The sequence below is a fragment of the Pleuronectes platessa genome, chromosome 9 (genome assembly GCF_947347685.1).
Source record: "Pleuronectes platessa chromosome 9, fPlePla1.1, whole genome shotgun sequence".
NCBI lineage: Eukaryota > Metazoa > Chordata > Actinopteri > Pleuronectiformes > Pleuronectidae > Pleuronectes > Pleuronectes platessa.
In genome coordinates, this window is record NC_070634.1 from 23,784,712 (window position 1) to 23,809,065 (window position 24,354).

Consider the following 24,354-nt stretch of genomic DNA (forward strand, 5'->3'; position numbering starts at 1 on the left):
GAAAGAGGAACACGGGTTGTGACATGTTGTGAACAGATAAACAGCAGCAGCATTTAGACAGAACCAGAGTCTTGACAGAACAGGAATGTTAATATATTTGTTTATATAGATTTAGTAGATTAATTATGCTTGCACATATTGGAATTCAAAAAAAATAAAAATGGATTCATTGACAAATTAATCAGCTGATTAGATGATGGTAAAGATAATGGCTCTGTCTCCTCTCCTGTCATGTGTTTGTACAGACGTGGGAAAATCCCTGCACCCGGAGATAAGAAATGTCCACTCACCATTTCTTGTCTCCTGGTTGTTGTCGCCCCTCTTTCCAGAAGCTAGTGTTTAGATGTGCGTGCGCTTGTGTACTTTCTAAATCCTCTCATCGTGCCAGAAGAGGCGTTTGTGTTATCTCGTTGTAAAGGTGAGAACAGATGATGATTTTACTGCGGGTGCCTGCTGTGAAATGTGACTCATGTTTATTGGAAGTAAATGACTTTGTCGACTCGGGTGTTCGTTCTCGTTCTGTTTTGATATTGTAAAAACAAGCTGAGGGCCTCAGTTGAAGGAGCCTCCTCCACCTCGAGGGGCCTGGTGTTGTGGGTCTTTGTGTCGGCCTCACTCCACATGCAGGTCCCTGCCGGTGCTGCTTGTTGTGTTGCCCGGCAGCCGAGGTGCACGAGTGCGAGCACTTCTTTTTGCTCACAGCTGTTCCCCCGCTTGCACTCGGGCTCCCCCCCCACCCGCCATCCCACCGCCCCATAGAGTGAGACTCTCTCTTTATTTTTTCTGAATGGACTTGTTGTTCATTGTGCCCAGTGACTTGTGTTTACTCTCACACAAAGACAAATCCCGGCCTAATCGGTCCTCCGCTCTGCCTCTCGTGTGAGGCTCACTGGACGACCAGAGCTCACAAATGGTTGCTCTGGTGGGACTGGGAGACGTTTGCTCTGCTCCTACGCTGGAGCCCGGAAAAGGCCAGCAGGGCGTGTGTGTCTGTGTGTGTGTGTGTTGTGTGTGTGTGTGAGTGTATGTTTGTGTGGATCCGGACTCGACCCGCCATTCACAGCCCACTGACTTAACACGTTACCGGGGCAACCACACCAGTTGGTCTGCTATGCCACATACCAGACGGACACATGTAGGAGAAATTATGGTATGTCTGCAGCCGAGGGCTAATCCCAACATAACAAAGAGACCACTGGTGCCGAGTTTCAACTCTCAAATGTCAACGTCTTGAGGAGATTGCTTCAGAAGTTCCTCCAGGTCACACTTCCAGAGTTCCTGCGTGAAGAAACATAAATGTTTTATGGCCGAGTGTTTCTATTTTTAATGCTGAGCTGTTTCCCCGGCTTTCAGAGCAGCACGCTGTTTATCCATTCAGTCATGAGGACGTGACACTTTTATTACGTCTCAGAGCGAAGAGCACGTTTTCATTTTCAAACGAGCCGAGTGATGAAACCATGTCCACAGACGCACTGAGTATTAAGCCACTGTCGGCTTTTTTAAGAACAAAGTTTCAGGTTTTGAACGGAGACAATATCTCTCTTGAAAGATGAAATGACCAAATAGTTGTTTTTCACTTTAAAGGTTGAAGTCATAGGCAATAAATCACATCCACCACCTCAGTGAGACACAGGGGTTCACTGCCACAGCGTTTTATTGGTTATAGTCTGACTGCTGGAGAATGCCTGACAACCAGAAGGGGGCTCAAACTCAAACACAGAGGGAAAAAGGTTTGTTTTGAAAAATATCTACATTAGTTTGGACAGGGGCATGAATCTGTGGCACTTTGCCGTAGGAAGCCTCCACCTTTGACCTGCGGGGGGGAGGAGGAGGACGACTGTGATACGGCATATCAGACAAGGAGCTGCTGATGCTCGTCAATGATGCCGACTCATTTGTTCCAATAAGTTGTCGTTTTGTGGAGACACAGCCGACTGGAGTTTTGTGTTTTTCTGTTCAAGTCCTTTTGTCTCCTCTCCAGCACGTTGTCGGCGCTCCGCTGTCGAACGTGATCGATGAGGCTGTAAAGATGTCTGCCCCTCTGTCAACTGTTTGACTCCAGAGACATCCATGTTTATTTGACCTATTTGTGTGTGTCTGTGTGTCTGTGTGTGTGTGCAGGTGGTGGGGCTCTACCGTCTGTGTGGATCTGCGGCGGTGAAGAAGGAGCTCCGGGAGGCGTTCGAGAGGGACACCTACACCTTGGAGCTTTGTGAGAACACGTATCCCGACATCAACGTCATCACAGGTAAACGAGCTGCGGCAGAAGAGAAACGTGAAACCGTGAATGTGATCGTTGTGCTCCGGTGTCGTTCTGGTCTCGGTTTGCAAAAATATCCTCTTTCCCACATTCCACCAGGGTTTTCAGTCCAAGTTCCTCAGAGGCCACGTTGTTGTTTTTGGTCCTGAAAAATAAAAAAATATGAACTTTCACACCAAAGACAGAAGAAAAGCATCAGAAGCTGAAACCAGGGAAACATGAAAAATGACCTAAATGATTAACTGATCATTTTCTGACAATCGGCTCATCAATCGATTACCTTATTGCTTTGGTTCTAATTTTGACCTGTTAAATCAGTTCTGCTAGAAAGTAGAAGAGGAAGAAGATTTTAGTTTTTAAGTTTTCATACGATAATAGTTTAATTGTATAAAAGCCCTATACTGTACATTTAAAATCCTCACCAATATCACTTTTCAGTCAGAAAGCCCCCGGTGTATTTCATTTTGGATTTGAGTCATTTATTTTGACAATAAAACTTTTTTCACACGAAAGATTTGCTTTAAAACAAAACAATAAATCACAATAAGAGAAAGATAAATTGAGAATTTAACTTAAGGGGATTTAAAAACACAATAAGGGGTCTAAGATTGATCTAAAATCCAGTGGGACAGTCACAGCAGGATTTAACGAAGAGAAAGAAGCACGTGGACATTAATGCAGATTCTAGATGTTGTATTGATCTCGTGTTTGCTCCAGTGAACGTGTCTGAACCGGTGAGTCGGCTGCTGATAGGTCGGCACATGCGTACGTCTGAGAGTGTGTGAGTGAGTCTGCCGTCTGTAGTAAGAGCATTCCAGTCATTGGTACTGATGCCTGAGGGAAGGGCCCACGCAAACACACACACACACACACAAACACACACAAACACACACTGCGCTGTACATTCAGGTCATTCTTTCTCTGTCAGCTTGGTGGTTGAGACACGCTTCCTTCTGTCCCCTCCATGTTTTGGTGCCTCGTTCAAACCAGTTATTAACACGTGTCTTGAGTGATCCATGCGTTAGTGGACGGGTCTAAACCCAGTGTGAACGCACCCAAGACACATTGAGATCGGATCCTTCAGCCCAAATGCTGAGGTGGTCAAACCGGATCACTGTGGTATGGATGAGGCCTTGTTTCATCTTCGTCTCCGCTCTGTAGCTGTTAAATTAAAACAGTGAGTTCCATCCCTCAGTCCTCATTCTACTTAAAAGCGCCATGTCACTGGGTTGAGTAATGGCTTCAACAGATTTCGAAGGGAGGGGGGGGGGGGGGCAAAGTTGTAGAAAACGACTCAGTCATGATTTTTTTTTTCTCTCTCCCACAAAACGAGGAAGACCATGGAAACCCCTTCGCATTGTAGGAGCCGCTGTTGGTTTTGCGGAGAGGCCCCGTATAGGCGTCGTCCTATCATGCCTGCTTTGATCCACTCGCATTTGCATGGCAGGGCAAAGAACACAGTTAACAGTTGAGCGGGCTGGAAAGAAAGGGCCAGCAACCGGAGTGGACTGTTGGTTTTTGCTCGTTGCCTAAAAATTTGCTCCGCCAAGCGAAGTTGCTGTTGCAGATGGGCCCGAGTGAGAGGAAGAGGAAGAGGAAGAGGAGGAGGAGGAGGAGGAGGAGGAGGGGGGAGGTAGATATAATCATGGGTTTAGTCTTAAAACATAATTTCTCCAAACATTCAGTAAAAACCTGCCTGTTCATTGACCTAATTTCCACTTTTTCTCGTCAGTATTTTGAAATGTAATCTCCTTACGGTTTTAAGGAATTCCTTCCAATTTGAATGTGTAACTGAAGTGTAAAAATACTGCTGGATGTTGGATTATGAAGGAATCTCCGGAGTGGAGTCGGGCTCGGGGCTAACGAGCGAGCAGCGAGCGGATGAGCTACGAGGGCTGGCGTGTCACACGGCTAATTTAAAAGCGGAGGTAGTGAAAGGGATTATCCGGGGGGGGGGGGGGGGGGGGGTCAGGGTTCAATCCAAAGCTTGCAAAACATGCTCAGTGTGCAGCCCCGCATTGTTTCAAATCACAGTTCACTCAAAGGAAGCAGAAATGTGTCGTCGGCGTGAGCAGCACAATATCAAGGCAAACAACATTATCTGTGGTGGTATGTCCTCCTCCTCCTCCTCTTCCTCCTCCTCCTCCTCCTCCTCCTCCTCCTCCTCCTCCGATCTGTACGTTAGTCTTTCTGTGAACACGCACGGTGCTTGAGGAGGAAGCAGCAGAGAGAGAGCGTGCTGCTGTAGGTCGGCTGGAACACGGTGGAGGATGTGAACCAAGAGGGATTCACACATTCCTCACAATCATTGAACTCGTGAGGACAGTGGAGAGTTTCTCTTTTCTTTTTACTTAATGTATCGAATGTGTTGTTTCTCTTGCTGATGAAGATAAAATCCATAGAACCACAACGTGACGTCACTCGTCACTCTGTAGCTTTTAGCATCAAACAAAGATGGAACACGTTAACTCGTTATTTCTAGAGGGGCTCGTATTCAGATATTTATTATTTTTGGACAAAGCTTCTATTTCACATGCTCCCAACTTGTTAATACTCTTTGATACTTTGCAGGTTGAATACAATAATCCCAAAATGATCTCTTATAAAAAATATTTATATTTTTTAAATGGCGATGATTCATAAGATGATGTTATCAAACTCTTAGGAAAACAGTTTAAACATAAATGTTTTAATAAATAACTATTAATTCACATAAAACAAAAATTCAAGCAAATATAGAGAACTTGAATTAAGTAAATATATTTACTTAATTCATATTTAAGTAAATAAACAAAGATGTAACATGTTAACTCGTTATTTCTAGAGGGGCTCGTATTCAGATATTTATTATTTTTGGACAAAGCTTCTATTTCACATGCTCCCAACTTGTTAATACTCTTTGATACTTTGCAGGTTGAATACAATAATCCCAAAATGATCTCTTATAAAAAATATTTTTTAAATGGCGATGATTCATAAGATGATGTTATCAAACTCTTATGAAAACAGTTTAAACATGAATGTTTTAATAAATAACTTAATTCACATAAAACACAAATTCAAGCAAATATAGAGAACTTAAGTAAATATATATTTTTTTACATATTTAATGCATAAATTTCGCAAAATAAGTATCTGCATATCTGCATTGATATCGATATATCAGTGACCTGTTAGTTATCTGAGGCATAATTTATTCCCAGTTGTATCATTTAAAGATGCGTCTCTGTATCATTTTTTCTTTATGGTTTAAATCGATGGAAAGAAACTCTGAAAATAAGATGATGTGTTTCTTCCTGTTCTACTGTCCACATGTTTTTCAGCCGCGTCACTAGCAGACCTCTGACTCACCTACGGGAGTAAATCCCAGTGTCTTGTAGAAGTCACACACTTCCTGGTCGGACACAACAATGTCACACTGATTGGTTTACGAGGACAGTTTGAATAATGATTAATCTCTCAGCTCGAACCTGTGTGTGTGGAAACAAAGCGTCTAAAGAGACTCGCTGATGGGAAACTGGTCCAGCGCCTCGTCCCCTGTCCTCGCTGTGTGTCGCTGGACAGTTATTGATCCTAGTTTGTGGTTTTTAATTTGCCTGACTCGCCTTTTTCCACTGCCTACTTCCCTATACTTCACCCCCCCCTCCACCCTAGGCAGTACTCCAGTGAAGACGAGGAAAGTCATTAACAAGTGCCCCCTTTGTTGCCGAACAAACACAGATGGTATTTGCCTCACGCATGGGGGATTAGCTGAACCCTGGGCCCGGCCCGGGGAAGCAGGCGACCGCTTCACAAAGAGCTCCAGGCCGGCGTGGGTGTCTGAAAGTGTCTTAAACTGCAGGTCGGGGATCAAAACCCGGAGACAACAGTGGTTCTGATGAATCCCCCTGTGGCATCAGAGCTCCACTGTTAGAACTGAGGCTTGCTGGAGGGCTACGCAAAGTTCCTGAGCCGCAGTGCGAGGCCTCCTCACCGTGCCACCGGACAAGGCAGCACCACACACATCTCCTCTGGCCCCCCCTAGTGCTGTGGGGGCGTGCGAGGCGGCAGGGAGGGGGGGGGGGGGCGGACGGAGAACAAGCCCCTGTTTGTTCTCCGGGCGAGGCGTTGACTGCGGCACTGACAGGAGGAGTGACCTTCCGCTTTGTTTGAACAAGAGGTCAAAGGTAGAGCCGTGCCCCGGTGCATTGTGTGGCTTGTAGTCTCTGGTGGCTCATTGGAAACATTGAAATAGTCTGAATTGATTTAAAAAAGAAAAGTCAATTTACATCAAAATACTTCAAGATGTTGTCGTCTGGAGCTTTGACTGAACATGATGAGGCTTCTGGTGAAATCAGTTCTATATTGCTCAGTCTATACAAATGTTTTCTACAGTAATTTAGGGAGCACACTAAAGAATGTTGTATGACACATGTAGGTCCATCCCCTGTGTGGATGTCTGTACTTGACATTGATTGGTTTGTAAATGTGCCTGTTCGTAGGAGTTGTTGGTTAATTTTCTTGCAACTATAATATTATTATGTCAGTATCACAAACTTCCAGCACAATACTCAACACTAGTTAGTTTGTTGTTCCAAAATGAACGTCCTCATTGTTCAAACATTATATTGTCAGAAACAAAGACTACAAACAATCCTCCGAACCACCTCCTCTTCTTTTTCCTCATCTACCAATCTGAAAGTCTGAACTTTGCAAAATATGAATCAAACTATGGTCCCGGGCTGAGACCACCTCTTTTGGTCGAACTACGCTTTGGTCTATCGGTAACAGTCTTAGTCCATCAGCAGCTTGTTGTTTTGGTTCAGACTAAACTGGAAAGTCTAGAGGTTCGGACTAAACAAGGAAGATGTGAAAGCATCTTGAGAGAGTGTTGACAGGACAGAACAGTACAAATCCACCAGACATTGATTTGGTGATACAACCACAACAAATACCAACACAAATAACAACAGAGACTCCTCACAATAGACAGAAGACAAAATGTGTATGGATCATATCTGTGTTTGTGTAAAACTTATTAAATGCGAGAGGACAAACACTCAGCGTGCTCTCGTTCTCAACTTGGCTGTGAAAGATAGAGAAACACCTGCAGGAGAATCACACCTGTTCACCGCTGAGCCCATGACCTTGTCTCTGTGTGTGTGTGCGAGTGTGTGTTCATGTTTCACTTAGTGTGTGTCTGAGTGTGTGTGTGTGTGTGTGTGTGGGGCCAAGTAAACACTAACACTGACTCATAGCAGGCTAATGATTTACCTGAATGGCTGCATTATCCTGACTTCACACCAACACATGCACACATGTGCACATGCACGTACACAGAGTTGTACTCACTTGTGTATTTTAGAAAATATATTCAAAGTGTGGGTGTGAGAATGTGCGTAATGTTTTCTAGAATTGCGTGTGAGAGGAGGAAGGGAGGAAGTTGAGGGGTTTGTTAAATGAGGCGACGCTAACGTGGAACAGTCGAGCTGTTGTTGTGTCTAGACGCCGGCTCAGGGGAAGGTCAGAGGGTCCGCCACGCACCAGCTTCCTGTTTCTACACAAAGTGGAGTGGTATCTCTCTGCGTTCTGTTGACACACTCGCTTAGCAAAATACTTTGCGGAGATAAGGATGAAAACACGCGGCTGTTTCTCCTGCGATGTAACAAGCAGATTAATTTTTTTATCTGAGGAAAGATTGACACTGGGACGTAGGAGGACGTTCACAAAGCATTCCTGTCCAATCTGTTGTGGAAATCAGCTCCAGGAAAGCTTTAAGGAAAATGAGTGTATCGTGATCACAATTCACTGGAACCCGATTTCAAACCTGATGGAGATCAGAGATAACGGAAGCATTCAGCGACTGTGAATCAGAGCTAAAGACGAATGAAAACATGCTCCCATAGAGGCTCAGGGGACGTGTAGTTTCAGGTGAGATGTGTAGTCTCAGGGGACATGTGGTTTTAAGGGACATGTGTAGTTTCAGGGGACATGTGTAGTTTCAGGGGACATGTGTAGTTTCAGTGGACATGTGTAGTATCAGGGGACATGTGTAGTTTCAGGGGACATGTGTAGTTTCAGGGGACATGTGTAGTTTCAGGGGACATGTGTAGTTTCAGGGGACATGTGTAGTATCAGGGGATATGTGTAGTTTCAGGGGACACGTGTAGTTTTAGGGGACACGTGTAGATTCAGGGGACACGTGTAGTTTCAGGGGACACGTGTAGTCTCAGGGGACATGTGTAGTATAAGGGGATATGTGTAGTTTCAGGGGACACGTGTAGTCTCAGGGGACACGTGTAGTCTCAGGGGACATTTTCTCAGGTTTTAAGAGCGTGTTTGTTTGAAGCCGTGTTAAAGTCGGACTCTGCTGACACAGAGCTGTCATTATGCCGGTCTGCCTGAGAGGGGGGGGGGGGGAGGGGCTCTGACATAACACAGAAGTGTCAATGTTGTTGTTTTTCTCCAGCCCCAACACTGACTGCCTCAGGAATGTGTGTGTGTGTGTATGTGTGTGTGTTTTAAAATGGTAGCTGTACATTCTGTTTTAAATTAGTTAGTTATAGACAGAGATTCACAGCATTGAATTATCACCAAAGGGTCAAATTCCACTTCCAAACAGTTTAGAGAAGATTGTGAATATCTGCACAACATTTCATATCAATCTGTGAAAATGTTTCCCCAGAAGTCCTACTGAAACACTCTGTGAATCACCAGTGACTGAGTGCGTGAGCAGTTTCATGTTAGATAAACCCAGTCACACTGTGATTGTGAAAACACACACTGGTCAAAATGAAGTGGAGGTTGTGGTTGTGACCTTCCGGCTCCTGAAAGGAAGAAGTGATTATGAGATTTCAACTGCCACTTTAATATTTGTGGCTTTCTGATTGTGTGAGGGTTTGATGTGTAAATGTAAGACTTTGTGTTTCTCTCCCTATGAGGCTGAGTGAATGTTTGTAGATAGTAACCTCGTGCTAATCTGAGACTCTGTCACACTGGACTGAATTCAGATCCTTCATTCTCTCTGTTAATCCCACATTTGAAGACTTGTGTGCTCATGCAGCTGCTGGAAAAGAAAACAGGAGATTGATTTTTGTTGTTGCCTGAATTCACTGAAATATCAGCAAACATTTTTCATTTTATTCTCCAGAGATTGTTGTTGAACGGGCCTGTGCTTCACTCCCACTCTCAGCAGAGGGAGGATTTACCGGGATTAGTAAATTAGTTAAATTGTGCCTTCACTTCTCTTCACCGGGCCTAAGTGGATACCAGCGGATTTACGTTGAATCTCAGTGTAGTTTTCTGTAAATAGACGCCACAGAAGAAACACACCTCTGGTTTCCAGCGACGTGGAGGTGATGGAGTCAGAGCCTCTGTTTATTCCCAGCATCCTAATCTGAACCTGTGACACAATCTGGAGGGAATGTGACACCACTTTTGACCTGTGAGGAGCGTCATCCACAAGCAGACCTGTGTCATGTGGACAAAAACAGCCTTACTCATCTGATGATAAGCATGTTAACACAAGCTGCCGGTGTAGGGAGGCTGTGATTGAATCAGCAGTCGTCACGGCCGCAAAGCTGCCAACATCAAGAGCAGGAAATCTTCAGGTGCATGTTTGAACCTATAAGAGCAGATGAGATAACAGCAGCAGCAGTTGTAGCAGAGATTATTCCTCAGTCATCTGATCTGACTGGTGCCGGGTCAGCTTGATTCCAAAATGCTGCTTAAGCAAGTGTTGGCAGCAGATTGTTTGCAATCGAACAGGGGAGTGAAAAACAAAATCCAGAGAAAGTCCAGATCATATTGTTCAATCAGTTTCCGGAATTCAATCTGAAAATTGCTTATTTATATATATTTTTTAAAAGAAAATCAGCCAATATGTCGATGAAGTTTTCTTTAAACTCCATATTAAACTGAGAATTGGCTTCAGCCCCAAATATCCAGTTTCACTTTGCCTGCCGTCTTCGTGATAATCATTATTATGCGTTTGTCTTTCGTCGGAGGATGATTTGATAATGAAATCCTTCGCACACATAAAACCATTATTTTTTGTGACTCATTGTAAAAAGCAGTGCGCATTAGTCTGGAGCAAAACCCATACTGCCGATTACACACAGCCCCCGGCCCCGTCTGAAAACTGATCTATCTTCACTCGGAGGGAAACAAGAGCAGACACTCCACCACAAAGAGCTGTCACTCTGCCAACAGCCTTTTTTATTCCCCTATTTATTCTATTTTTTTCTCCTCTTTGCCTTTGATGAAAAGACATGCCAGCGATATTTGAGGGGCTTAGTGGAGACAGACAGCGTGGGTTTCATGTTTTCCCGTAGCTTTTGTCTGAGCCGTGGGTGTGACAGGTCACAGGTGTGAATGCGCCGTCGCAGACACCCGAACACCTCTGGCTGCGGGAATCACGCCCGACACCAATCAGGCCTCACAGCCGACGCCACAGGACCGACCGCGGAAATAATGGTGCCTCAATCTGCGGCCAGGAGGGTTCACCGGGTTCAATTGTTCAAACAAGAGGAGAGAAATAAGTTTTTATTCCTCAGTGACTTATTAAATAAAGACAAATTGGCGGTGATTTGAATGGATTTACAGCTGTAAATTGTTAAAATAACTTAAATTATCCAAAATGTTTCCCACAAACTTTGATAACAGGAAGTTTCATTTTGTTGCCTTTTAATCGCGTCATATCCGCTTTAGCCTCGACTTTGTTCGTCTCTGCTGTAAGTTTTGATTGAGAGACCCCTAGTGGCCAAAGTATCACGTTGATCTAAGTCTATGTTTGGATAATAAATAACAATATGTTCTCTGTTGTCTCCGTCTCCTCAGGCGTTCTGAAGGACTACCTGCGAGAGCTCCCCTACCCTCTGATCACCAAGCTGCTGTACGAGGCCGTGTTAGAGGCCATGGCCACGAGGCCGCTGCGCATCGGGCCGGGCGGCTGCGAGAACGACCAGGCCGACTCGGAGCACACCGTCAGCCTCCTGGAGAACCTGCCGGAGGTGGAGAGGGTGAGCACGATAAACAGTTCACCGCCCCCCCCAGGGTTAGGGCTAGGGTTAATGCAGCTGTAGTGAACAGTGTCACATAAGTGGTGGTGAAAGGGATAATTGTGGCATCGATAATGATGGTTATGATGTTCAGATTACTGCTGTTAAATCTCCATTACGTGGGCTTTTTACACTGGGTGATATTAGTGGTGGCTCAGTGACTGCATGACTGTACTGATGTGTTTCTACTCAGCTTTTCACCCTTCAAATAAGTATGATCAGGTTAATGATGAATGGCACAAAGGTCACATGGATGATACATGCCTGCATTTTAACCCTTTGGTCACCAGGATGTCCCAAATACTTCTTTTCCATAAACACATATTTTAAAGGATAAATATTCTGCTCTTATTCAGGTTCATCATTTTAATTTGTGTTCTTACTTGCAAATGGTTTTTATGCTTTAATGTTCAGAAAAACATGACTTTCCTCAAACTGTCCATTGCTGCAGCTCCTCTTTTCAGCCTCTGTCGGAAACACTTGGTTTTAGCTCCTGTCTCTTTAAGGCCCCCCCTTAAATAATCAAGATTTCGCCTACATATAACACGTAGAAGTAGATTTTACAGAGCAGCTCTTCAGTTGTTAACGTGTCTTGTTTGTCTGTGTGCGTTTGCATCAGGTGACCCTGCGGAAGCTTCTCAACCACCTGAAGCTGGTGGCGTCGCACCAGGACGTGAACAAGATGACGTGTCAGAACCTGGCGGTGTGTTTCGGCCCCGTGCTGCTCAGCCAGCGGCAGGAGGCGTCGTGCCACACCAACCGAGTCTTCATCGACTCCGAGGAGCTGGCGAGCGCTCTGCACTTCAAGAAGCACATCGAGGTCCTGCACTACCTGCTGCAGCTGTGGCCAGGTGATTCCACTTTCAAGTTCTACCCATTGACTTTATAGAAGTGGACGATCACTCCAAAAATGAAGCCCTGGTGGCTGGCTACAGTATAGGTCATAAACCCTGCCTCCTCCATGTAGGGGGATGGGACATGGACATAAATAGTAGACGTTACATACATTGTTTTTATCTCTAAGATGTATGTATAAGTTCTCTTTTTGTTCTGGTAACTTTGTGTTCTTGTGCGTAACACCACAATCTTTATTGCTGAAACTCTGGCTCCAAATTACATCCCCAGTTATCCCTAAACACTCTATGCTTCTACCAGGTATCAAGGCTCTAGTTTACACTCAGATTATGTATCTGCACGATACATGAAAGTCTTTAGCCCGAGGTTCTCGTGCAGATCAGCCCAAGCTCTGTGGTTCAGCTCCACAAAGCTTGGTTAAAGGCCCGGGGTTGCTTTGATCGTTGAGGTTATCCACCCCTGGCACAAGTGCAGCTGATAGACATTCACCACCATCTGTCGGCTCCCCAGAGATGAAACTCTCCACAGAGTGCTTCATGATGCCAGACCGGGCCAATCGCAGCCACTGAGCCCTAACGTAAACCAAACTCTTGAGGCGTGGCCCCTCCTCCAGTCTGAAGATAAATCACCAGCTGAGGACGGTCACCCACACAGGTCATCTGTCTGCCTGCACAGCCGCTCAGGGCCGAGTGCAGCTGTCTGCTCCGCATGAGATGTGAAGGAATCCGAAGATTATTCACGAGGGAGCGGAGAGTTATGAAAGAGCTGCAGGTGTAGAAATTTGCACTGGTCACAGCGACTAGTTTCAAATGTTCTTAACTTACAGGTTCAATCTTTTGTATATTTAATTCTCACGCTGTCTCTGATCAGTGTGTGATTCGCTGCTTTAGTGCAGTTAACATCTCAGCTGCAGAATATTGATCAAAATACTATAAAATGGATCGAACAACTATTAACATTTAAAATAATAACATAATATAATAACATAATATAATAAAAAAAAATGAGAATAAAGTTGTAATTATAAGTATTCAGACAGATCTTGTGATATTCCTCCCTCTAAAATTACAACATATTTGAGTAGTTATCACAAGTTAATGTAATGACTATATTCTTGTGAAATTACAACTTTTTCCTGATATTACGACTTTATTCTTTTAAACTTAAAACCTTCTTGTCATATTATCACGACTTTATTGTCTAGAAATGCAGTCATCAATTTAAATCTCAGTTTACGCTAATAACCCTGAAATAACTTGAAACACTGATGTTTTCACTGTGCACTGATCCTTAATCCAAGGTTTGTCTCGAGACGTTTTTTCAAAATGCCCATGCACGCTGTATTTCCCAAGTCGTCCTGACATCACGTCGGACAGACTTTATCTGTGAAAGATTTAAATCCTCAGAGCTCTTCACTGTAACCTGCAGCTTTAAGCAGATCTGCTGAGTGATGAGACGACCTGACTCTGCGTCTGGTCTCGTCGTCCTCCGACGTCCACGTTGATCCGATTCTGTGATTCACCTCTGAGGGCGAGCACCGTCCACCCTGTAGTTTTATTTCCTTTCCTTAACTCTAAGCTCCCGTCTGCTGATGTCACGCAGCCATCCTGCATCCAATGACCTGTAATAACCTTCACAGACCCTCCTGCCCAGGTTCAGGCCTCTGGTTGCACCGTCAGTGACGTCTCCAGTCTGTCCGCTTCCCCGGCTCAGAGTGTAGGACGCCCTGACTGTAATTAAAATACATTCCAGGCTTAACCTTAGCCCCTGAAGCTTTACCCTAACATTTCACAACCATAATGGGATATTTTCAGCCGCCTCTTCACGCCTCTCACACGCATGTTTGTGCATCTATCGTAGTGAGGACACTCATTGGCATAATGCATTTCATAGCCCCTTCCCCTTAACCATCAAAACTAAAGGCCTAATTTAAAAGTGGGTCAGAAAGGCAAGGCCACCAAAAATGTCCTCACTTTGTAGATTATAGGTGGTCCTCACAAAGATATCTGTACAAGCACACACACACACCCTCTCCAATGCATTGTTGCTCAGGTCCCCAGTTTGCATGTGTTTGAGCAGGGACCTCTGAAGACTTAAAGACTGACGCTCTTTACAGGAAGTGTGGGAGCGCGTGAGTTTGTGTTGTGATTTGAGTGTGAATTATTCAGTGTAACAAGTGTATGTGTGAGCAGATGGTTTCACAGACAGACTGACTGTTTGAGGTTTGTGAGGACATTAAGTTCTCCTTATTGTGCTCATGTGCTGGAAGAACCTTTTCAAAATAGAATGAGTCGTAGAGCTCATAACTCCACCAAGGCTTAACAGTGTCCTCATGAAAATATATCTAAATTCACTAGCTCCTGATCCTTTTATGTGGATCCGCAGCAACTCTCACACACTCAGATATCAGTCCCCTCAATACCCCTCATCCTTTTCATAAAGATCTGTGTATTTATTATAGTTTTTTGAGAAATCAATGAAAATGTTGAACCCCATTTCATTGAGAGTCTACACATGTTATTATTAATCAATTCAAAGTATGAACAGCTGCTGACGAACGGGGTGGAGGTGAAGATCAGCACAGAATGTACATTTTTAACTGTTTCTAACTGCTTCCCGTCTTCTGTCTTCTCTGCTGACAGCTGATAATTCAATCGTGTCAGTGATTCACGTCTGAAGTGAAATAACACGCTGTCTCTTAAAGGAGGATAATTCCTGTTTGTTTTAGGTGATAATTGAGTCTTGAGCCTCGGGAATTGCAAAGCATGCAACCGCCGCTCGTAAACACGCTGCTGACGAATGAACCGGAGTCGACGTGGATCATAATTCATCATTTATTTAGTAAAGAATGTGATGCTGGAAAAAAGCTGTTAGTCAAAAATGCGTCTGGGGGAAATAATGGTCGTGTTCCTCTGTTGTAATTTACAGACACAAAATTAACTTCTGCTTTGTTTGATGTTGTATCCCTGATTTATTCTTACTTTTTTTTTTTTGTTCCTTTCTAATCCACTAAGGGAGAACTAGCGGTGTCAACCAGTGTAGGTTCACAGAGATAAAGAGAGACAGGTAACCGGACTGGTTGTGTTGGAGTGTTCAGTGTGTTTTTGGCACGGCCCGATCATCTCTTCATAATCGGTCAACACGGTTCAGCTCATTTTTTAAAGCTTTGGTTGAGTCCAGCGGTTGATAACAAACAGTAGGCGGCTAGCAGCGGTGTGTTGGAGTGACTTCAGCATGTGTTTGACTTTGAGCACGGCATGTTCACATCTGGATTATATATCAGAACAGGTGTAATATAATGAGGGTTCCCAGAACTTCCTGGGCTTACAGCAGTGAAAGAGAATTGTTTGAAATTTTCTTACATGTAAATTCTAAGTCGTACGTTTGATTTTTCTTGAAAAAGATTTCAAGAAAAATGTTGTGATACTACACGAATAAAGAAAATATAGATAATAGCCATAACATTTTGAGTAAATGTTTTTTTAGGAAATAACCAGCAGCCAAAGGCAAAGGGGGTGAAGATGTCCCTGAGATTCGTTCTTCAGAATAGACACAGTTTCATGAACAACCTTGTGGAGCTGATTGTATTTTATTTGTGAAAACTGGACTAAAGTATAACAAACAAGCTGCTCCACAGTCCTTTCAGCGCAGGCGACAGTCGAAAAAAAAATAGTCCATTCGAAAATGGTAGTGGTAGAAATAGAAGAGACAAACATCCCAAAGTGTTTGCAAATAAAACGTGAAGTATCTGCATGGCCAGAAACCACTTTGTTAAGAAGGTGTTGTTTTCTTTCTCTTTTGTAATTTGGGTAAAATTATAAATTAACATCTCATCATTTTGGAGATTATTTGAATCTTTCCCAAACTTTTGAAATGTTCCTTTAAGGATTTCTTTTTACTGTACATCTGATTAACTCCGTCTGTGTCTTGTCCCTGTTCGTCTCTGCTCCTGCAGTTGTTGACCCACATGGCGAGTCCTCCTTTCAGCCCCTGGCGTCATCAGACCGGCTCTCTGCTCCTCCTCTGCGGCGGAGGAAAGAGCGCCCCCAGGTCCTGAACCTCTCCGAGGCGGAGATGGCGGGTGTTCTTCGGCCCAGACCGGGGCGTCTGGACAGCCCGAGCAACCGCTACGCCGGTGACTGGAGCCGCTGCGGCGAGAGCTACTTCCCCTCTGAAATGCTGCTGCCTCCCAGCAAAGAGGAGGCGGACTATGATGATGTGGCCTCCGAGGATACGGAGGCAGCTGAGGAGGAGCAGGAGGAGGAGCAGGAGAAGCCTGAGGATGAAGAGGAAGATAAAGAACAGAAGGTCGCACGCCCTGCAAGCGATCCGGCTGAGCAGGAGCCACCTCCTTCAGAGGATGTGGCGAGGGAGGTTGAAGAGGTGAACGAGGAGGGGGAGGAGGATGAGGAGGAGGAGGAGGAGGCGGAGGAGGAGAAGCACGTAGAGAGCGATAGTTCAGGCAACGGACAGCCGCTAGAAGACGAAGAGGAGGAAGAGGAGGTGAGGGTGTGCGACCACATCCTGCCCCCTCGGCTGCCCAGAGAGCACACGTACCAGGCCTACATGAAGATCCAGGACATCAGCCCTGTGCTGAGCAACAGGGTCAACCTGAAGGACTTGCAGGAGAGCATCGACACGCTGATCGGAAACCTGGAGAGGGAGCTTAACAAGAACAAGCTCAACGTCGGATATTGACTCACACACACACACACACACTCTATCAAAGCCTGACGAGGTTCGAGGAAGACCTTCTTTACCATCAAGGTGCTTCAGGATAACGCCACGCTGCAGTGCTGCTGTAAAACCCTAAAGGATGAGATGAGAGGAAACAGGACAGGGCACTTCTGGCATTTGTACCCATAGACATTCCTAATGTGTTTATTTTCCTCTGATTTTGTCGACTGTCTCACTTTGGGTTGTCATCGCATTGTGTCAGTCCTGTTGTGTGTTCCATGTTGTTATTGTTGCTTCTCTTCTTATTAGAAGAACCCATTGACCCCTCAGGGGTTTAAAAGGTGCCTTAATTGTGCGAAGGTGGTACGTGGAGATGAAAGTCCACCCTGGAATAAAACACATCCCCTCCTCTGATACAGGACAACATCTATGATACGTGTGAAGGGCTTTTACTTTGAAAATGCAGGTACAAATCCAGTCTAGGTGCAATGGGGCTCTGCTCATTCAATGATGAACACTAAGTCATCCCAGTGCTCCCAGTTTCCAAGAATTCTTGGCAGAGTCTGAAGCAGCATTTGGACATTGGACACTTCAATATGAATTCATTGGCTAGAAATCTCTGGGAGACATTTGGCCTTTCCATTAAGAATTCCAACAAAATCTGTAACGAAGTAATTTAATCAATTCAGAAACTGTGCAAGGCCCTTGTGTTATTTCTGGAAGCAGAGAGAAGGAATATCTTCTCATATTTTTATTGAACCTCACTGTTATTGACCAGAGAATTCATCTCTCTGCTGAAAGGAAAAACAACAGGATTCCTGGAAGTTTCAAGGTTCCAGTTTCATCCAGTTTATATATTTTAATTTGACCATTTATTCAATGAGACACTCCAGGAATCAAAATACGAGTAAACATAACTTCATGTGTAAAGTCAGAGTATCGCAGGAGGAGCTTGTGTCCGTTCTATTTCAGGGTGGATTTCTTATTTTTTAAGGCAGCAGAGAGCTTTTCTATTGAGGTATGAAACACTAAATGTTTTACAACAATAATGCACTTATGAGTTAGGCAGTTACGTAGATCGTCATTATAGATCATGCAGTAAAATATATTCTGACTGTGGACTGAATGGAGAGAAACAGCTGCGACTGAAACCTCCTCTTAAACATGAATATGGAAGAAAATGAGTTGAAATGTTTTTTACTTTGTGCAAGTTTTCAATGTTTCGACACTTCGACATTTAGATAAACACTTTTCAGAGTTGGGTACGAGATAATCTACGATCGGAGATATTGTTTGATCAGGCAGCAAAACCAGAGAAAGTGTGTTTGATGTTGCATCGTATTCAGTTTAGGCTCAAAACTATAGTCCAACATTTTGTTTAAACAACTTTCTCGCAAATCAATATCACTCAAGTCTGTTCTCTATAAACTAAGCACATCACAGCGACTGTTAAGCGACTGTTAGCTTAGCACAAACACTGTGAGAAGGGTAAACACTTAGCTTGCAGTTAACACCGTCACATTCATCAGAAAACACGCTCCAGCCGATTAAATACAACTAAAAGAAATAGAATATTTCCTCTTTTTATTATTTGAAATAGCCCAGAAAACATTGCGACATCAACACTTAAGACTGGATAATTTTACAACTAGCGCTAAAAGTTTTGTAGGTCATTTGAAGCTAGCTTGCCAGCTCCACGAGAGTTGTATTGATCTTATTTAAGAAATTCATGAAACGTCTTCTCACAGAAGGCATCGGAAACTATTCCTCTAAAAAGCTTTTTGCTTATTCTAGCTTTTGGCAAAACCGTGAAACAGAAACAGCTCAAATGTGAAGCACAATTTTTCCGAGCGGCGGAAGAAGCCGTTAGCGACGGGGCTCAGTTGGTACGACTTTTAGCTAGCTGCCTAAATCGACTAAGGTTTGTTCTCAGCAATCCAGGGATTCAGAATGATCAGTATTTAACCTATATGTATATGTACATAATTATATAAATGTATTCGGAGTATATTATTTTTACAGCTTCTGTTTCGATGGCATATTTAAATACTTCCGATGACCTCGTAGTGTTGTAGCGATAGTCGCTTTTCCTCCCTTCGAGCTACCTGTACACATCTCAATGTGCTGGACTAATGGTACAACTTTAGCTGTAAAATATATGATAAAATCGTGCCCTTGCAGAAAAAGTGACATTGTTATTTTTGTTATATTGTGTATACATGTATATTTGACATTGTGTCTCTGGTGGACTAAGCTGTGTTCATGTTGTTGTTGTTTTTTTAAAGGTACTGAACGTTGCATGGTCAAAAGCTTTACTGACATAAACAAGGCTCCCTCTCATCTGCCTTTGTATTTGATATTTATGTGTAAAAAGACTATTTTGTAATGTATGCTCGTTTGTTCGTCTCCCTGTTTCTCAGATTGATCATTTTCCTCGGTCCAGCTTTCTCTCCAGAGGATTAAAGACAGACATCGGTTAACATCAGTTAACTCTCTGATTCTTTTCTTGATAAAATGTAGTCTGTGAAATGTCTGAAAATTGTGAAAACGCACAACTTTGAACATTCCTATTCAGTCCCAACTCATCGCTATACAAAACATATTCATCCCAAATCATCTATAGGTGTAAAAAAAAAAACGGACATGATTGATAGTAAGTGAATTTGTTGATCAGGTGGATGTTTGGTTGGATGTTTGTAGCTTTGTTTACATCACACATGGGTGCTTCTCCCGCTGCTCTGCGGTGAACATGAGGCAGCTGTGTGGTGAAAGTGAGTTTCAGCAGGGATCCATTCAAACCATCTGTCCGCTCACACATCGCAGAACAACCAGGGCCTCACTTTATAAGAATTCGATTTCCAGATCTAAAAAGCTGCTTACGTAAAATATTCCAAAGACGTTTATGACTTTTTATATTCTTACTGATACTTATTGATCAAAACCTTTATAATAGAGGTCTAAACTCAGCATGAAGCCTGTTTTAGGCAGCACAGTCCTACATCCTGCAGGGAGCCACAATCTGTCACATTTAAGAGAAACATCCAGTTTCATTATCAATGAGTTCATCAACTCCATCAAACACCTGCATTAGTTTCCATGTTACATCGACCAGTCTTGTCCTCTTTGTCCTCTGGAGATAAAATACCAAGTGGAAAACAGAAACATCGCTTTGTGTTGATCCTGAGAAATGTATGGTCATAATAAAGTATATTATTTTACATCTGCCTGTGGTCTCTGTCTTTAAAACACTTATTTTATAACTTTCTTTTAAGGAGCAAATTGAAACTTTAAATTATATTTCCTGGATATCCAAGTTTACAGTTAAAGCCTGGTGAGATTATATCATATTTGTATGCAGTATCTCATTATGTGCATGTGGCTCAGCGGTCACATCACTGCCGCTGAAATGACTCAACACTTTTGTCGCAGTTTCGTAAACACACTCTTTGTTTTATCGGGTTCCAGTGGGAAAAGATAACCTCCACTCCGGGGGTGTAGTATTTTGTGTTTCTGTGGATTCATCTCTCTGCTGTTGGAGCATTATAACTCAGCCTCCGCCGCACAGAGATAAACAAGTCGGGGAATTGCCCTTGCCGGCTTGTGGGAATCTCCCAGAACGACTTTCAGCTTCAGGGACATTCCCAGGATGCAGCTGCATTTAGCCGTCTAGTAAAACCCATCGCTGGAAGGCTGCATTTTTTACTGTGGCTCCGGAAAACCAACATTACCATTAACACTCGCGAGATATGAGCCATAAACCTAAACTTAGAACAGAGTGTACCACAGGTGGACTCCAAAAACAATTAGCTGTTAAATGTCAAGCGGACACTGCGGCTCCAGCTGAGGTGATACACATCTCTGGCAGTTACCCTGAGAAGTCGGAGCAGCCACCGGCCTGTCAGCACAAAATGGTTTTCAGCCTTGTTTGATGTCACTACTGTTGATTCATATCATGTTTTATGGCTGTTTTCACATGACATGAGGAAGCTTGAGGGAACAGAATGTACCTGAACGCACCGTGCGCCCTGTTAAACACCCACTCAAACGTCAAAACCTCCCATAAACATTTAGATGGAATTTAAAACGTACAGACGGCCACATATTTCAGACGGTTAGAAAATGTATATAATTTGAACCCCTGGAGACAAACATTCCCGTCCGTCTATCACAAAGTCTAAATAGAAAACGATCCACTCGACCTGTGATGTTTATTTCTGACTGAGTCCGTCTGTAAACGTCTGGAATACGTTTTTTTATTTTTAGACTCAGTTTCAGATTCTGAACGTCCATTGCTGCTGAAATCCTCCGTTCACGTTTGACTTGCAGAGCAGCTCCCTCACTCCCAATGAAAGCAAAACGTGAAATCCCATATGCAGACCGAGCTAGACATAGTAACGTCAAAGCCTGTTTGGACAGTCAGGGTCGCACACTTGATATCAGGTCGTCTGGCTGAGTGAACTGAGCTGAACTTTTGTTCATTTCTAATTTGGGAGAGGGAAGAGATATGGGCCTCTTTAGGTAAACATCCTCGACAGCCACCTGCGTGTGAAACCAGACCTTTTCTCCCCTTCTGCTCTCAATCAGTATCGACCTTTCTCTCAGTATCAGGAGCGACCGGCTACCAACACAAACACGCCGCCCTCGGTTTCAGACTTTTTAATCATTTAATTAAAAGCGACCTGTTGTTGGTATCACTCGAAGACTAACTGATGTATGACGGTTTGGTTGAACAGTGTTGAACTCAACCTCGGCAGCAGTGGTTCATTTCCCAACTGAGCAACAACTCTTTAATTTTACTTAAGGGTCCATTAACATCCACACAGACCTGAAGCAGATGTACTTCAGTGTTTATAAATATATATAAATAACATCCAGAATGTTTTTTTTTTTATCCACAAAATGTTAAACTCTTATACTAGTCTTTTATTTTGAATGTTGCGTAGGAGTACTAGAAAAAGGATTTGAGTTATGAATGCACACAAAAAAAAAGCTGACTTTATGTATTTCAATTAAATATAAAATTTCCATGTAACTATTTAACATTAATTCAATTTAAAGGGCCGCTTTTAATAAAAATAATAATCAAATAATGTTAAACTTATATATTAAACACACACTTTATTTCATGAGATCACTCTCAAGTGTTAAGATATATTCACACTAACTCAACATGAAAGGAAACACTGCATTAGAGTGACGCTTTACTTTGAACTTATACGTAATAAAGATACATGGAAAATTAATATGTAATCGAAATACATAAAGTCAATAATCATTTTCTTCAACACGTGATGACAACGTGGTTTTCATCCTCCAATCAGAACTCAATGCTACAGTCTATATGCACAAGGTCCAAATGACAGAGTCACACTCAGGGTTGTTAGATCTTCTCCCATCTTTCACTGGTCGTGTTCCGAGAGGCACTGGTCGGTTCATGGTCTCCACTACATACTTCTCACTCACTCCTTACGAACATGGGAGAGCTAAGCTTCGGGTAATTGCTGGGAACCCTTACGCACTGACCCTGGCCTCACATTCCATACAGGCAGCGCCCTTCGATGTGAGGGCTATTAAACACATTTCACCGAGGTCCCAGCCTCTCTGCCGTGTTTTTTCGGGGGGTCTTTTGTTCCCCTGCGGTCCAGCCCCTGTACTTGGCAGCTCATCTGAGAGCCTCGGGGCAGATCTCTTGACGCTCCGCTGACAGATCAGCAGTGATGATGAGAGAGCAGACCAGAGGAGAAAGCTGGGGGGGGGGAGAAGATGAGGAGAGAGTGAGAGGTGAAAGTGAAGAATGGAGGGAGGGGGAGAAGACAGAGGAGCGGTGCTTCAGATCCTCGGGGGCCGGGGGCCTCACACAACGTCGGCCCTCTCCTCTGTCCCCCCCCTGCCCCGTCCCTCCTCCGCCTCCATTGCTCTGTCACTCAGGACTAGACTATTTCATTTTAATAAGGCTAATCCCTCCTGGAGGTAAGCTGCTCATCACCTCCCTCCCGCTGCTCAAGAGGAGAGCAATCTCCTTTCAGCGCGAGGACAGGATGAGGGCGAGGGCTCGCTCCGCTTCATGGGAGAGAAAAATGTGAAAGGTGAAACTGAGAAGAGGCCTTGACAGCAGCTGTGGCTCAGTGGGAAGATCTGAGTCCTCACAGGTTTGATAACCGTGCAGGTGGAACACCTTCGGTCCCGATTCATCCTCCAGCCTTCAACGTCACCAGGTGATAACTTTGTTCCGTGGACAGGAAGTGGAGTGATACAGTCGGTATTTGAGTGTGAGCTATCGCCTGCCTCCTGTCAGCGGACCACTCTCCACCTGTCAGCGACAAAACTTAGTTTGCCTGCTGCTGGGGGGGGGGGGGGGGGGGAATGAATATAAAAAGATTTTACAAGCGATTGTTTTAAAGATTTTTTTCTCTCCCTTCTTTCTATTCTCTATTCTCGCTAACTGTAGCTTTACTTTTAGAGATATGAGTGGATCAAATAATCTTTTGAAGTCGATCAGCTGATTTCCCAAAATGTAATTTCCTTCCACCAAAACCATCCACCACAGAAACTCGATTCATTCACATGCACTGTATCTGTGAAAGTCCTACAATCAAATAAACTTCATTTCAAGGAAGTTATGTGTTTTTTTTATGATGTACTACTTTGGTTTTCCATGGTCATGAGAAAAAGGCCTGAGGAGTTTTTCCACATGTTCCCCTGATACACTGATGGCTGGGATGACAGATCCCATGATGGGCCCTCATCCTGCTCTGGATTTGTGATGAGATACTGAATGAAACACTTCTGAAAGCACAGTGATGATGGAGTGAGATCTCACCAGTTGAACGTGAGATTCCTTTGGTTAAAAATATTGTGAATATTTCCTGAGTGATAAGCTTCTTTTTGAAGTGGCTGTAGAGCAGCGGTTGTTCATGCTGGCAGCCAAAACAAGTTTGGAGCAGAAGATGTTCTTTGAAACATGAACAACAACAACAACTGAACTGTTGTTGTAGATGGACTTTGCTTGCTGAGTTAAAGTTAACAGTTGTGGTTTTTTTGGGTGATTTGTTGTTGCACTTTCTTGTTGCTCTCTTGTTCGCAGTTTTTGTTTAGTGATTTGCACTTGAAGGCCATCGTAGGTTTTACAGTAAATAATGTCTAAGATTTGACAGATAACAATCACAAGTTATATTTACTTGATTTGTTTTTGATGATTGTCTTTGTATTATCATAACCTCTTGTATTTGTCCTGACTTGTTTGAATCCCCTTATTGCACAATTTAAAAAACATATATAGTACGGCAAACATAACAAGTTTTGTCTCTGTTGCTGTATATTGATAATCAACTATTAACTACTATTGAAATATGATCAATGTTCTACTAATATTAAGATTTGAGTGAGCAGATTCCACCGTCCACATTGAGACAGCCTTTCGGTCGAAGCTTCAGGGTCATTGGTTTTTATTTCATCTGAGATCTAATTACTGGGTAATACCATCCATTTGCAGCCTCTTCCCCAGTCCTGCCTGAGGCTACAGTT

General features: G+C 43.6%; 1 protein-coding gene across 1 annotated transcript in view; it reads left to right on the forward strand.

Annotated features, from left to right (window-relative positions):
* The window catches only part of syde2 (synapse defective 1, Rho GTPase, homolog 2 (C. elegans)), a 45,576-nt gene extending 25,528 nt beyond the window's left edge, over positions 1-20,048 (forward strand). The window contains exons 5-8 of the mRNA XM_053430797.1: positions 2,122-2,248; positions 11,078-11,259; positions 11,918-12,149; positions 16,109-20,048. Coding sequence (XP_053286772.1) covers positions 2,122-2,248; positions 11,078-11,259; positions 11,918-12,149; positions 16,109-16,851 — 1,284 coding nt within the window. The 3' untranslated portion in view covers positions 16,852-20,048. The remainder of the gene's footprint in view (positions 1-2,121; positions 2,249-11,077; positions 11,260-11,917; positions 12,150-16,108) is intronic.
* The last annotated feature ends 4,306 nt before the right edge of the window (positions 20,049-24,354 follow it).